The sequence below is a fragment of the Leptodactylus fuscus genome, chromosome 5 (assembly GCF_031893055.1).
Source record: "Leptodactylus fuscus isolate aLepFus1 chromosome 5, aLepFus1.hap2, whole genome shotgun sequence".
Taxonomy (NCBI): Eukaryota; Metazoa; Chordata; class Amphibia; order Anura; family Leptodactylidae; genus Leptodactylus; species Leptodactylus fuscus.
The window spans coordinates 212,918,351-212,934,677 of record NC_134269.1 but is presented as its reverse complement, the minus strand read 5'-3'; the positions used below and the strand labels follow the sequence as shown (position 1 = coordinate 212,934,677).

At 42.0% G+C, this 16,327-nt stretch overlaps 1 protein-coding gene across 1 annotated transcript in view; it reads left to right on the top strand.

Moving 5' to 3' along the window:
* Positions 1 to 16,327, top strand: part of AGBL3 (AGBL carboxypeptidase 3) — a 60,335-nt gene that overhangs the window by 12,902 nt on the left and 31,106 nt on the right. Inside the window, exons 4-5 of the mRNA XM_075275308.1 lie at positions 10,109 to 10,294; positions 10,465 to 10,572. Coding sequence (XP_075131409.1) covers positions 10,109 to 10,294; positions 10,465 to 10,572 — 294 coding nt within the window. The remainder of the gene's footprint in view (positions 1 to 10,108; positions 10,295 to 10,464; positions 10,573 to 16,327) is intronic.

The window sequence follows — 16,327 nt, the reverse complement described above, 5'->3', positions numbered from 1 at the left end:
CTTTCATTCATCACCTGGTCTATTTGCAGCTTCGTCCCACCCAAGTGAATGGGGCTGAAATGCAACACCAATCACAGACACTATATAATATAATACTGCTTCTATGTACAAGAATATAACTACTATAATACTGCCCCCTATGTACAAGAATATAACTACTATAATACTGCTCCTATGTACAAGAATATAACTACTATAATACTACTCCTATGTACAAGAATATAACTACTATAATACTACTCCTATGTACAAGAATATAACTACTATAATACTACCTCCTATGTACAAGAATATAACTACTATAATACTACTCCTATGTACAAGAATATAACTACTATAATACTACCTCCTATGTACAAGAATATAACTACTATAATACTGCTCCTATGTACAAGAATATAACTACTATAATACTACTCCTATGTACAAGAATATAACTACTATAATACTACCTCCTATGTACAAGAATATAACTACTATAATACTGCTCCTATATACAAGAATATAACTACTATAATACTACCTCCTATGTACAAGAATATAACTACTATAATACTGCTCCTATGTACAAGAATATAACTACTATAATACTACTCCTATGTACAAGGATATAACTACTATAATACTACTCCTATGTACAAGAATATAACTACTATAATACTGCTCCTATGTACAAGAATATAACTACTATAATACTGCTCCTATGTACAAGAATAGAACTACTATAATACTGCCTCCTATGTACAAGAATATAACTGCTATAATACTACTCCTATGTACAAGAATATAACTACTATAATACTGCCTCCTATGTACAAGAATATAACTACTATAATACTGCCCCTATGTACAAGAATATAACTACTATAATACTACTCCTATGTACAAGCATATAACTACTATAATACTACTCCTATGTGCAAGAATATAACTACTATAATACTGCTCCTATGTACAAGAATATAACTACTATAATACTGCTCCTATGTGCAAGAATATAACTACTATTATACTGCTCCTATGTACAGGAATGTAACTACTATAATACTGCTCCTATGTACAAGAATATAACTACTATAATACTGCTCCTATGTACAAGAATATAACTACTATAATACTGCCCGCTATGTACAAGAATATAACTACTATAATACTACTCCTATGTACAAGAATATAACTACTATAATACTGCTCCTATGTACAATGAATATAACTACTATAATACTGCTACTCCTATGTACAAGAATATTACTACTATAATACTACCTCCTATGTACAAGAATATAACTGCTATAATACTGCTCCTATGTACAAGAATATAACTACTATAATACTACTCCTATGTACAAGAATATAACTACTATAATACTGCTCCTATGTACAAGAATATAACTGCTATAATACTGCTCCTATGCACATTGTGCCAGAGTCGTCCTCTTTATTTTTGGATTATTCGGGGCCCTGTGAGTCCTGCCGGGTCGCTCTCGGCTGTCGGTGACTTTTCCTGCCAGTGATATATTCCAGTAATCACACCTCGGCGGGGGGGTTGCTGTATACCAGTGGTTTCTCCTCGCTGCTTTATATCATGCCATGCTTTGTAGCCGCGATATAATGGCTGTAAGCTATGGCTTCCCTCACCATCTATAACTGGAACAAATCCCCCACGTGGACGCTTCTATCCTGCGAGTGTAAGGGTTCGTTCTGCTTTCACACCTATTATTGTCTGATCAATCCTCTAAAGCCACATGGTCACTAAGGCAATTATCTATCCTGTGACCCGATGGGTCGGTCTTTAGAGACAGATTTTTAGGAGACTTCGAGAGCACAAAACTGCTCGACACACATTAAAGTTAGCAATGTATGGAAGTAGGACACTCGGTTCTGCCACACAGTCACAATTAGAAGAGCAGAAAAGCTTTCATTGCATTTTTCTTAGAAGCCTCACTGTTGTTAAAGGGGATGTTCTCTATAAAAAACGAGTATTCTGAGGCTCGCCGATGGAGTGGCAGGAGCCCTATCACATACACCCCCACGGATCAGTCCCAGTGATATCCTTTGTGTGGATGAGAAAGCGCATATCAGTCATATATAGCCTTCTATATCAGTATCAACTGTAACAGTCAATGCCAGGAAGCTGCTGCCAAGCCAAATGAAACTGGGATACAGATAAAGGGGCCTAGTAACTACGGTTGGGGTGTCATGGTGTGAGAAAGAAATAACAGAACCAGAATAAATGCTAAGCAGGGTGCAATGCAGTAGCAAGAAACGTTAGCTAATTTAAAGGGAGTGTGCCACCAGAAACCAGCATATCAACCTAGGCTGCAGATAGATAGGTTAGGGTCATCTGAATGAAACGGTGTTTTCCCCTTGTGAATCGGTGTCTTTGTTGCCAAGATATTGCCCTTTTATTGATATGCAAATGAGCTCATTGAAGTAATGGCTGCGCCCTTATTGCTCCAGTATCGCAGCGATATCTCAGCAATGGAGGCAACTATTCACACGGGGCAAACACGGTTTGATTCAGGTGACCCTAACCTATCCAGCTGTAGGTTTTGTTGATATACTTTTTCTGGTGACAGAGTCCCTTTAAGAGGGTTAGTTTGGAATAAGGGTGGCTTAGAGGCCTTGTAATCATGGTGGACAGAGATCTGATACCAAACATGTAATTTAATTGTTCATATATGGACAGGTATGACATTTAAAGGGAATGTCACCAAAACTTAAACCGTAATCTGCACTCTGACCACTAAGCCTAATAATAGACTGACAATTTTCAGTTCTGTGGACGTTTTCTTGGCAGCAGTTACATTATACACATGGCCGACAGATAACACCTCTATAGATAACACCTCTAGTGACAATAGATGATGTCACCGCTTATCTCCTTGCACAGAGCATGCCTAGAAAACAGCTGTGCTGTAAAGGACGTCACCAAATGCTGCAAACAGAGCAGAGGAGAAGCCCTATAGAATAAAAAAAATCTATAATAAAATAAATCAAACGAAGACCGACTAGAAAATCTGGTTTTAATGAATAAATTAAAAAATCGGTGACAAATAAAAAATTGGCAGCTCCTTTTAACCCTTTGTCCTCCTCTCCTTGCCAGGGTTAAAAGCCACCTATTGACCCGGTATTATTTTTTGTATTATTACTCCATTGCGTGCGGCCTGATTCCGCCCTCCCACGTCGCACTCACACATGTAATAGGAGCGGAGGGACGGCGTGGGAGATTGATGGGTGCGGCGGTCTTATTTATTGTTTGCGGCGCGGTGATTAATGGCCTCTTCTGGTCTGTAATGTAGTACTCATTTGCCTCGGCGTTAAAGGATCGGGTGATTTATTTGTCTCGGCGTAGGTGTTGCATTTCAATAGCTCTGACAGTGATAACATTATATCCTCGCGGACTATCAATTAGGCACGAATCTACGAGAGCCACGCGCTCCGGCGCCATTGTCGACCTGAATGCGAGATTTACTGAGGGTGGACGGCTGTAAGGAGAAGCCTGGTACGGAGCGTGCGGCTGATTAAACGCGGAGCTGCATTATTTATGGAGGCGCGGGGCGAGCAAACACCTGTTCTGTACTGTACGCGGCGGAGTCTTCGAGGTGCGCGACGAGAAACTATTAGACGTTATGTGGCGGTAATTAGAATGGATGATCACAAAGGGGATGGAAATGACTGTCATTTGCTTATAATTACTTGGGTTTTTGTTTTTTTTTATCAAATGCATTTTGTGGGCGTCAGAAATAAGAGACAGGGGGAATGGAGAATTCACTTATAATGGTAATTACCCCCCCCCCCATGTAATGTACAGGAAAGTGACAGGACAGGCGCCTCATCCGTACACCCATTGGAAGGGGAGCGTGATAACATTTTGGCTGCTTTCCAGGGGCTGCCTGACATTACAGGTCGGAGGACGCGGCACTATGGGGAGCAGAGGTTTGCAGCATTGCAGGTGTGCTTTACTGTAAATCCACAGGGCGCTTTGTCCTAGGATATAGATAGATAGATAGATAGATAGATAGATAGATAGATAGATAGATAGATAGATAGATAGGAGATATAGATAGATAGATAGATAGATAGATAGATAGATAGATAGATAGATAGATAGATAGATCGATAGGAGATAGATAGATAGATAGATAGATAGATAGATAGATAGATAGATAGATAGATAGATAGGAGATAGATAGATAGATAAATAGGAGATAGATAGATAGATAGATAGATAGATAGATAGATAGATAGATAGGAGATAGATAGATAGGAGATAGATAGATAGATAAATAGGAGATAGATAGATAGATAGATAGATAGATAGATAAATAGGAGATAGATGATAGGAGATGGATAGATAGATAGATAGATAGGAGATAGATAGATAGATAGATAGATAGATAGATAGATAGATAGATAGATAGATAGATAAATAGGAGATAGATGATAGGAGATGGATAGATAGATAGATAGATAGATAGATAGATAGATAGATAGATAGATAGATAGGAGATAGATAGATAGATAGATGATAGATAGATAGATAGATAGATAGATAGATAGATAGATAGATAGATAGATGACACATAGATATGTGATAGACAGACAGACAGATATGAGGAGTACAGACACGTTTCCACACACAAACACCCTCTGCATTATTTTGGTAATTTTCCATCCCTCCATTATCTCCTTAGCTCAGAGGACACATACTGTAACCGGAGAGATAATGATTTTTAATCAAATGCGGCTGAGACTAGAAATTCTCTTCTCTCCAGTCAATTTCATTTTTGTATAAAGCCATTAAAGCGAGACGTTCTGTTTATCCGTGAGTCAGACGCCTCAATGTACACTACACAGGTAATGTCCAGATGTACTGGATGCTCCATGTGCTGGAGATAGATAGATAGATAGATAGATAGATAGATAATAGATACAGTGCTGTTCAAAAGTATTGGCACCCCTGCAATCTTATCAGATAATACTCAGTTTCTTCCAGATAATGATTGCAATCACACATTCTTTGGTATTATCTTCATTTAATTTGTCTTCAATGGAAAACCACAAAAAGAATTGTCAAAAAGCCAAATTGGATATAATTCCACAGCAAACATAAAAAAGGGGGTGGACAAAAGTATTGGCACTGTTTGAATTATGTGATGCTTCTCTAATTTGTGTAATTAACAGCACCTGTTACTTACCTGAGGCACCTAACAGGTGGTGGCAATAACTAAATCATACTTGCAGCCAGTTGAAATGGATTAAAGTTGACTCAACCTCTGTCCTGTGTCCTTGTGTCCTGTGTCCACATTGAGCATGGAGAAAAGAAAGAAGACCAAAGAAGTCCATCTCCAAAGACCTGAATGTTCCTGTGTCTAGATAGATAGATAGATAGATAGATAGATAGATAGATAGATAGATAGATAGATAGATAGTGTATAGTAATACCTAACCCCTTGACCATGCAGATTTGCAGTTCAGGAGTCTGGGAAAGTTGAATTACACTCCATTTACCCTGAAAAAAAACTTCTAAACATCTGAATAGATTTTTTTTTTAACAACTTCAGAAAACAGGACGACTCAAGGACTTACTCAAAAATTTTTCCTTTTTTTCGGGGGGAAATGATCTTTAAAATGAAAGCGTCTTCTGTGATGCGGAAGTTCTCTGTAAATACATCACAATTATGAGAAGAAGGAGACAGCAGAGTAAACAGATGCTGACACGCTCCATTTACATCCATCCGTGCCGCCATCTCCTCGCCGTGTCTGAATCAGTAGGATATATAAAAGTCATCTCATTAAAAATCTCTCCGAATCTGGAAGAAAAAAAAAAAAACAATCAAAATAAATGAAAACGTGTTTAATTAAAAAGCCTGTTATGTTAATGAGATGAGGGCTTCTCCTTATTATTACCGATTCACGAGACGCACGGCTGTGAATAACTGCCGTAAAATGAGCACATTTACCGCATAGATCTAAAGAGCGCCTGGCGACCTACAGCAACCCAGCTGTTGCAGAATTATGTGTCCCCGGGGAGGATCATGGGAATTTTTTTAGACTGGAGTCGAAATGGCAAAATATGTTCACTTGAAATGTCATAATATTTCCAATATGCCTTCTTAAAGGGCATCTGTCAGCTACTCTATCAATGCCGACTCTTTCAATTCATCAATAGGTGGCGCTCCACGGATTCTGGCGCAGTTGGAATTTTTTCTCTAGCCCCTACCATTCTTGAGTAATCAGTGCTATTACTATTCAAGATAGGCTCTTTGCTGTTGGGGCGGTCCAGGGCTGGAGCAGAGAGTCTGGGACCCGCCCACCCTACAGTAGAGAAGCCAATTAGCATAGGGTGTGCTGAAAGTAATAGAAACGATTTCTCAGGACTGGTAGGGGCTAGAGAAAAAATTCCAACTGCGCTGGAATCAGCAGAGTGGCGCCTATTGAGGGGTGCAAAAGGTTGGAGTTAATGGAAGTGGTGAAAGGTCCCCTTTAAAGGGAATCTGTCAGATCCTTGACAAGTCTGTGTAAGTAAATGATTGTATTCTCCATGAACTATCAACGCCAGGACACATTCTATTGATAAGAGGAACCAAGTTGTTTTCGATACATTTCCAGGAGGAGTAACAGAGGAACAGAACAAAGAATTGTAAACCTGCAATAGCACCTAACCAATGCTACCAAACTGGTAGCTACAGTGCGATGAAGCCAGGCAGGGGATCCCGCTGTTAATCTTTGGTGTGAACATGCAGTAGCGCTGCTTCCGATCACAGGTCGGTGATGTCACATGTTCATCGGTCACATGGCCTGTTTGCAGAGCTGCAGTACCAAGAACAACCACTAGATCATATATGGCACTGTGGTATTCAGTGAAGAGGCTGCAGGACTTATTTGATCATTCCAAACTGCTGATCGGTGGGGGTCCTGGGTGTCGGACCCCCATCGATCAGATATAGATGACTTATCCTAAGGAACATTTCCCCATTAAGAACTCCATGTGTATAAGCAATGACCTTCTTAGAACAATTGACTCCTGTTCAGTCTGGTAACGGAATCTCCCCGTCTTGGCGTCATGTTTGCGCCTCTCGGCCCCGCGAATGTTTACATTGCTAAATCACTTGAGTGTCCTTCGCAGAGAACAAGTGAAATCATTATCTCACATTCTTATCTAATTACTAATCCCCCACGTTACGGCGCCCGAAGTCACTTATATACCCACTAGAAGCAACGTCCTATGTGGTAACCAATACAGCGCCTTCTGCTGTATCACAGATGCGTGACTACATTATACCCCCCAGGATTTGTCTTCTTGTTTGTTGTACTTCCTCTTTAAATTGTCATGTTTAAAGGGATTATCTACTTCGAACAATCTCTTTAGGCTGGATTCAGCTGCAATCCATGGAGGAACCCGCCAGAAAGTGTTTAATAATCTATCCTACAGTGCCTCCGCAGGGGGGTTGAAGTATTACAGTCTTGCCATTGAAATCAATTGGTTCTCCGTATACTGCATGGACATGTGGGGTCCTCCACAGTGTGGGACCCTCTTTGTAGCTGCAATATGAGCCAACGATAGGTGATCAATATGTAAGTCCTGGAAAACCTCTTTAAAGGGATCCTATCATTAAAAGTAATTTTTTTTTGTCCCTAACACTTAGGAATAGCCTTAAGGGAGTCTATTCTTCTCCCACCTTTAGATGTCTTCTCGGCAACGCCGTTCGCCTGAAATCCCAGTTTTCACCGGTATGCAAATGAGTTCTCTTGCAGCACTGGGGGCGTTCCCTAGCACTCAAACAGCACTGGGAGTGTCCCCAATGCTGCAAGAGAACTCTCCAGCGCCGCCTCCATCTTCTTCAAGAACGGCCTCTCTTTGCATCTTCTTCCGGCGGTGGCTTCAAACTTCTAGGCCTCGGGCAGCCGACTGCGCATGCCTGCCGGCCACAAGAGAGTAAGCGGCCATTTTCTTGTAGCCGGCAGGCATGCGTAGTCGGCTTTGCCCTAGGCCCGAGACCTACAAGTTTGAAGCCAACCCCGGAAGAAGACCCGTTCCTGAAGTAGATGGAGGCGGCGCTGGAGAGTTCCATAGGAGCCCCGAATGATCCATTTGTAAAGCTGATTGGTTCATCATTCACATGTATAGGATCCATATGACAGGGATGTTTGTAAAAGTATACACACCCTTTAAGCCTCCTTCGTTCCATGTAATTGTGAACAAACATCTAAACCTTTAAATAATTAATTCCCTTTAATTACCAGCGCTGAGCAGAAGGACGACAGTATCTCTAATTCATGCGAGCGGCGGCGGCGGCTAACACCGTGCACCTAGTGACAGCGCGCGACGTGTTTCCACCCTCCCCGAGTGTCAGAAGACAAATTATTCAGCTTCTCAGCGAGTTTTGTCGTTTTCCTGTTACAGCTACTAAAACGGAGCTTTTGAAATATCACAAAGTGACACGTTAATGGCCGCCGAGTCCGGGCGCTTCACAATTCAATGAGACGCAAAGTAATGTTCTGCCATTTCAGAATGGGAAACGGGTTAATGTAAATGTTCAGTAACAAAGTGGCTTCCAGTCTTTACAGTAAGTCGGCATATTGATGGGCTGCGGAACAGGCGGAAAGCCAGCCGAGGTACGGAAAGGCGGCCGAGGGGTCAATAGCGCGCTCTCCTGCCGAGGATATTAATGGAAGCACTTTGCATAGAGCCGCTACCTGCTCTGAGTCACTAACACATTTAAAGGGATATTCTATCTGATAAAGGGGTACTCCGGGCGTTGACTTTTGATCAGCAGTTTAACTAGGGACAAGCTGCAGTACCAGGCACGGCCACTTGGGTTCCCACCAATGTTTGATTGGTTGAAATAGAACGTGTGCAAAATATGGCTGCTGATTTGATCCCAAATTTTCCATTCTCCACTGAGTCCTCAACCAGACCTATCAACCCATCCCCACAGAAAGGTAGGTTAGGGTCACCATACTCAAGTGTTGTTTTCCCCTTGTGAATTGGTGCCTCTGTTGCCGAGACATCACCATTTTCTTTAATATGAGCTCTTTGGACGTGATCACTTACCTCCTTGGAGCAATGTCAACGCCCCCTTTGCTCCAAAGACCTCATTTGCATATTAACAAAGAAGGCAATGTAGGCAGCAATCCCAAGGGTTCAGGTGACCCTAACCTATCTATATACAGGGCTGGGTCCATATGCTGAGTTATGGTGAGACTCCCTATGGCCCTGAAGAAGCTCTCTCGCGCATATTACCTATCTACGGTGTTGAGTCAATGGAGGTCCAACCAGTAGAGGTGGAGGTCCGGCTGCTATAATAGAGTTGTTCTCACCATGAACACAATATTGTAGATGGGCAGAGACTCTAACAAGTGGTTGACCCCTATGGATCTAATATATATCACCTAACCCATGAGTGGGTGAGAAATTTTATGAAGACGGCCCCTGTCCATCTACAGAATGTAAAGCCACTGTGTACATACAAGCTAACCATCTTTGAATGACATGTCTGGCCACAAATTTCTGTGGTAGAATCAACTGTTTGAGAGTGGAAACCATGGCTATCAGGGAATCACTCTGGTGGCCATATTTTATTAGGGGCTTTCTCTTATGAAACATCTCCTTTAACTACTGGGAATCTGTCCCCATAAGTCCTCTTCCATCCTAGAAAAGCTTGAGCGACTGGATGTCATGGCACCCACTTAAAATAGCCTTTTTGGGGGAGTAAGAAATTCGTTTTCGAAATAGGCCCCTCCCCTGAGGAGTCCTAGGGATGCTGCAGAGCTTAAAGAAGTCACATGACCATATCCTGCTACATAGTTTCAACAGAGCGGAATTGGTGGCAATTCTTCTGGCCTCTTGGAGAGGTCCGCTTTGATAGAACATTGTACAGATGCCCAAATATGAGAGATCGTTCTTGTGACTGGTGCCCTTTAAGGAATTGTTTCCCAACTTGCCACATCTCTCACATTACCAGACTCATCGGATAATACATGTGTCAAGTCCAAAAAGTATGATAATAGGTGGTGTCTATAGAAGTCTTCTTCAGAACTGGACATGTTCTGGCCCACATAACTGGCCATTTTGCACTAATTTAACCTTTTTGTCCTACAGGTAACTCCCCTCTATATACCTACACCCAGAAGACCAACCAGATTGTGTATGAATACCACTCTGGAAGGAAGGTGGCACGTCTTCGAGAGCCACGAGACCTCTATGGTGTGTCCTCCAATAGCTTCTTCCAACAACCACGGTGGCCATATGAGTGTCAGGTTCTCAAGGAAAAAATTGAGCACATAGGTAAGGTCTTCACAGAAACATAGGGGTGTACTTCAAACGTACAGCTATTAGAAAAGGTTTTACCAAATTTTTGGATTTATTGTTTGGTTTGGTCCTGTCCGGCCACCTGTCCAAATGTATATAAAAAAAGATGGTGGCTGTAGAGATTTCATCTTTATGTGTTTTTCTAGAATGGGACCCGCCTGTTCCGGAACCAATGTACAAGTCTTCAGGTCTAGAGCAGGAACCTACTTATGATAACCTTACAGAACGCAAGGTGATCTACCAACTTAATGAAGGTGGGTACATAACCTTGAGTCCCATATGGGCAGATGGTCAGGTCCCCTTTTATGTCCATTGTGTACCATATTGTATATCCATTAAGGATATTGTATTTCTCTTCTTTCATTGGAACCCCTTTGTCATCTGGTCCCCAGACGCGATTCTCATCCTCCCACTTTAGACTACCTAGATTTACTATAAGCGATCTGTGTGATCTGCCCTCCCTGATAACTTGGATGCTCCACCAACTCTCTGCTATCTCTAATCGTGAGAGAGGAGGGGGAGCTGAAAAGTCAACACTGCCAGGAAAATGTACCATCGGAAGCATAGGAAGGATTTACACAGACTCTACAACAACAAAATAATAGGGAACCGTAGTGAGGATTATTTTGCCAGGACCAGCATCCTTTTAGATTTATGTCAGATTGTACTGCACTGTCAGCTATATGAAGGAGTTACACAGACTTTAAAACAGCAAAATAATATGAAATTTTTAATGAAGACTATAGCTTCATTCACATCACATGTTTTATATCTATTTAGCATATCTGTTTAATGGATGAAAAAAACAGGAACATATAAACAAGGACACAAAATTGTAGTATACACTGATCTATATGTAAATGGAAGGCCATCTGTTTGTACCCGTTAAATGGATGCAAAAAACTGATGTAAAAATCATGATGTGAATAGACCATATTTAGCCAGGAGCATTGTGCTATCAGATTTGTGTCAGATTGTACAGCATAGTAAGCTGTGTGAAGTAGTTAAACAGACTTTACAACTGCAAATTAATATGAAATTTTTCATGAAGACTTTTTTGCCAGTAAAGCCGGGTTCACATGGGGTTATTTGGTCTGGAAACTGAGGCGGAGGCCGCCTCAGGTTCCGGACCAAAAAACGGGTAGCTGCAACTGGATGCCAGTGCATTATACCAGCATCCAGTCATGCACTCCGCTCCGGATTAGTCCCAATAATTGGGCCTAGTTGGTAGGAGGGAGTGTCTTCAGGTGGATTCGTGAAGTGAAACTGCCTGAAGAATGAGTATGTTGCTTCTTTTAACTGATTGGCTCCGATTTTGAGGCGTATACGGCCCCAAAATCCTGACCAAAATACCCCGTGTGAACTCAGCCTAATGCTGTCTAATCTGTATCAGATTGTGCAGCACAGTCTGCTATGTGAAGGTGCTACACAAACTTTAGAACAGCAAAATAAAGGGCAATTTTCAATGAAGACTATTTTGCCAGGAGAAGTGTACTATCAGACCTACTTCAGGTTGTGCAATACAGTCAGATACTGTATGTGAAGGTGTTACACAGTCTCTACAACAGCAAGATAATAATACATTTATAATTAGTATGATTTTGCCAGGAGCAATGTATTATCAGGATCTACATCAGATTGTGCAGCACAGTCAGATATGTGAAGGTGTTACACAGCCTCTACAACTGCAAAATTACAGGAAATTTTTAATGAAGAGTGTTCAAAATTGCTTAACTTTGCATCTAAGTAGCAAATGAGCAGTAAAGAAGAAATTTCAACGCAAAGGTGGTCACAGTCTTTACGCTCAGTATTTTCCGACAAGCTATTTTGATAACCACGGTTAGCTGCACATGCTTATTATTATTATTGTTATTATTATTATTTCTGCCTTTTTCAGTCTGCCGTTTTTTTACGGCTCGATCCTCATAAAAATATGTTTACTAATTTCCACTTAATTTCATCTCCATAATATGCAGATGAGGCGACGAGCACTTCCATCTCCATAGAGACGTAATGGTCCCGTTCTGTACCTAAACTGATTAAATTCTTTACAGTTTCTTATTAGCGCGCGGCGCGCGTGACTCACAGCAGAGGCATTGTTTCTCTGACACTCTATTTTTGCCTTCCGCCCCATCCCGCGTTCTATTTTTAATCAAATCTCTTTATTTTTTTGGAGGGGGGGGGAGGAGGAGAAAAATAATTGCGCTATAAAATGCTCTTTGAAAATGTCAGATCCATCGTCTCCCTTACAGAACGGCGCCGTAATTGCTAATATTTTGAAATTCTGTAGAATTCTCTCGTTTTCTCACAAAACTCCCTCCTGTCACGCTGAGACTGGTTTGTGGCTTTTTTTTTTTTTTTTTGCTACCGAAATGAATAAACATAATTTAACCTGCTCTGAGCGAGACAGGACTGGGGGGAGATTGCATCGAAAGAGTCGAGATCTAAAAGTTAATTGCATCTCTGGGCTGGATATGTATATTTGTGCGGCAATTAAGCCCGCCATAACTTTGAACCTCCCGTCTCCGTGTCACACAATCGTACAATTTCGTGACTAACTTGACAGTAGTTACTACGGAAACCCTCGAATTTGGGTCAGCCGAAAATGTCAGCCATTTTGCGCTGAACCGCGGTGGATTATGTTGATCCTATAGATAACCTGTGATTGGAATAATAATGAAGTTTCCAGTTTTTTTCTTCCGTCTCTCGTCTCCATTATGCCTTTAGCGCTGAATAAATAATTTGTTTTTATAACCGGCCGTTGTCCCCGCTGATCGACTTTCTCTGCTTTCTTCTCTGCTTTGTCTGTCCCGCTTTTAGTCGTACTTTCTTGTACCTTCCCCTTACTTTGCCGTCCTGCTTCCTCTCACTTTCCTTCTTCCTCCCTCTTCCTGTTACTTTTCTGTTTCCTTTATTAGATCTTCCTCTCGTAGGTACTTCATTTTTTTTCTCAATCTTCTGTTTCCTCCTTTTTTCCTTTCTTCATCTTCCTTACACCACCTGCATAGTCTTTCTTACCATGTCCTCCTTCTTCCTTGGTGCGCTTATTTACTCACTTTTGTTTCTCTTCTTTCTTTCCTTTATCCTACTATATTCTGTTTCCTCCCTTTCCCTAGTGCTCTCCTATGTCCTTCTGCTTTTTCTCACTCCTTCTGCCTCTTCTCCGATGTGCTTCTACTTTTTCTTACTTTACTACGCCCACACTTTTTCTCTCCTTTTGACTCTTCCTGTCCTTTCCTTCTGTTTTTTCTTCTGCTGTGTCTTTCTGCTTTCTTCTACACTCTGTTTTCTCTTTCTCCCACTTCTTTACCTAAATGCTTCTGATTCCTCCTGCTTTTGTGTCCTCCTGCTTCAGTTTACTCTCTGTTGTCCAACTTCTCACCCATCTTCCTTTCCTGTGTCCTCCTGCTTCTTCTTCATGTTTTCTTTTTTTACTCTTCTTTTTATCTGGCCTTCTACTACTTCTTCCTTTACTGTGCCCTCCTCCTGCTTCCCTTTCCTCTCTCCATGTTCTGCTTCCCTTTCCTCTCTCCATGTCCTGCTTCCCTTTCCTCTCTCCATGTCCTGCTTCCCTTTCCTCTCTCCATGTCCTGCTTCCCTTTCCTCTCTCCATGTCCTCCTGATTCCCTTTCCTTTCTCCATGTCCTGCTTCCCTTTCCTCTCTCCATGTCCTGCTTCCCTTTCCTCTCTCCATGTCCTGCTTCCCTTTCCTCTCTCCATGTCCTGCTTCCCTTTCCTCTCTCCATGTCCTGCTTCCCTTTCCTCTCTCCATGTCCTGCTTCCCTTTCCTCTCTCCATGTCCTCCTGCTTCCCTTTCCTCTCTCCATGTCCTCCTGCTTCCCTTTCCTCTCTCCATGTCCTCCTGCTTCCCTTTCCTCTCTCCATGTCCTCCTGCTTCCCTTTCCTCTCTCCGTGTCCTCCTGCTTCCCTTTCCTCTCTCCATGTCCTCCTGCTTCCCTTTCCTCTCTCCATGTCCTGCTTCCCTTTCCTCTCTCCATGTCCTGCTTCCCTTTCCTCTCTCCATGTCCTGCTTCCCTTTCCTCTCTCCATGTCCTGCTTCCCTTTCCTCTCTCCATGCCCTGCTTCCCTTTCCTCTCTCCATGCCCTGCTTCCCTTTCCTCTCTCCATGTCCTGCTTCCCTTTCCTCTCTCCGTGTACTCCTGCTTCCCTTTCCTCTCTCCATGTCCTGCTTCCCTTTCCTCTCTCCATGTCCTTCTCCTTTCTTTTCTCCTCTTCTTTCCCCACATTCACCTTATACGCCTTACTCCCTCGTACCTGCCGGACCCCTGAGTCCTGTGTATTGGTATCACAATTTCATACAATTCAATGAGTAGCTCCAATTACTACAGAAACCTCCCCGGAATTTGGGTCATCCCCATGTCGGCCATTTTGTCCTGAGACGCAAAGAATTATGTTGATCTCGTAGATAACCTGTGTCAGGGATAGAAATGAATTTGACTTTTCCCCTTATCTTCAGTTCTCGTTTTGCTTTTGGCTCTGAACAAATCCTTTCCATTTTTAACCATTTCTTCTCCGGCCTGATCTACATTTTCGTGATTCGCTTCTTTAATTTCCTGTCTGCAGCGTTTCATTAAGGGACTGCCAATCTATCTCAGCCCATGTCCCTAATTCTAGTCCGTCTTATCTCTCCCCCGTCTTTATAATTAGTTCCTTCTCTTGGGAATTATCTACCATCTGTAACTTACATGAATTCGCCTTTGTTACGTGCCTTCGGTACGCGACTTATTTTTTCCTCTTTTATCTGCTTTCTTGTCTTCCTGTATTGTCAGCCTGTCCTTCTTCTCATATCTTAATCCAATCTCCTTGCCACCTCTTCAGTTTTCCTTATCGGTTTATCCGTCTCCTGCTGGTTTTCTATCCCAAGGATATTCCGTTTCACCTTCATGGTTCCATATTAAGCCAAATAGTTATCGTACAAAGACTCATTTTCTCCTTTCAAGGGGTTCTGTTTTCTCGTTACGTCTCGCCTGTTCTTCCATTGCATATTCTTAGTGTTGTCTTTGACTCATTTTCCGTCTTCCTCCATTTCTTCCTATCTCATACACTCTAGATGTATGGCGGCTTTCACATCACCCCCTAACCGTGTATATGGGACCTCTCCCATGACAGAAGTTGGGGAAGAATGGCATCAGACATGCCTACTGCGTTTGTTCCAAAGGTGTCTATCTGGGCCTTAGTCCCCTCTCCTTATTCAGAACACATGCACACTCGGCTAAGCCAAAAATACATTTGTATGGCGGGATGAAGAGAGCTCATTCAGCCAGCCCTATTTCTTCTTACTTCCCTGTATCCTTCTTCTTCCTCTTCTTTCCCTTCTATCTCCTCCTAAGCTATTTCTGTTCATTTTTTTGTTTTTTAGCACTCTTTATCCTTCTCCTGTCTCTTCTTTACCTGCTCCTTTTTCTTTCTCTTGTGTTCTATAACTTTTCCTTACTTCTGTGTGCTATTTTCTTTCAGGTTTCTATATCCCCCTTACTTACACCGGTCTTTCCGTTTCCTATTTGTGTTTTTTCTTTTTTCTCTTACATGCTATTTTTTCTTTACTTTTTTTTTTACCTCTGCTTTATCTTGTATTCTTGTGCTTCTTCTTCTTCATCTCGTGTCCTTCTTCTTTTTCATACTCCTCTTAGTATCCTAGTGTCTCTTACTTTCCTGCGTCCCTCTGCCTCCTCATACTACTCCTCTTAGTATCCTAGTGTCTCTTACTTTCCTGCACCCCTCTTCCTCCTCACACTACTCCTCTTAGTATCTTAGTGTCTCTTACTTACCTGCACCCCTCTGCCTCCTCATACTACTCCTCTTAGTATCCTAGTGTCTCTTACTTTCCTGCGCCCCTCTTCCTCCTCATACTACTCCTCTTAGTATCCTAGTGTCTCTTACTTTCCTGCGCCCCTCTGCCTCCTCATACTACTCCTCTTAGTATCCTAGTGTCTCTTACTTTCCTGCGCCCCTCTGCCTCCTCATACTACTCCTCTTAGTATCCTAGTG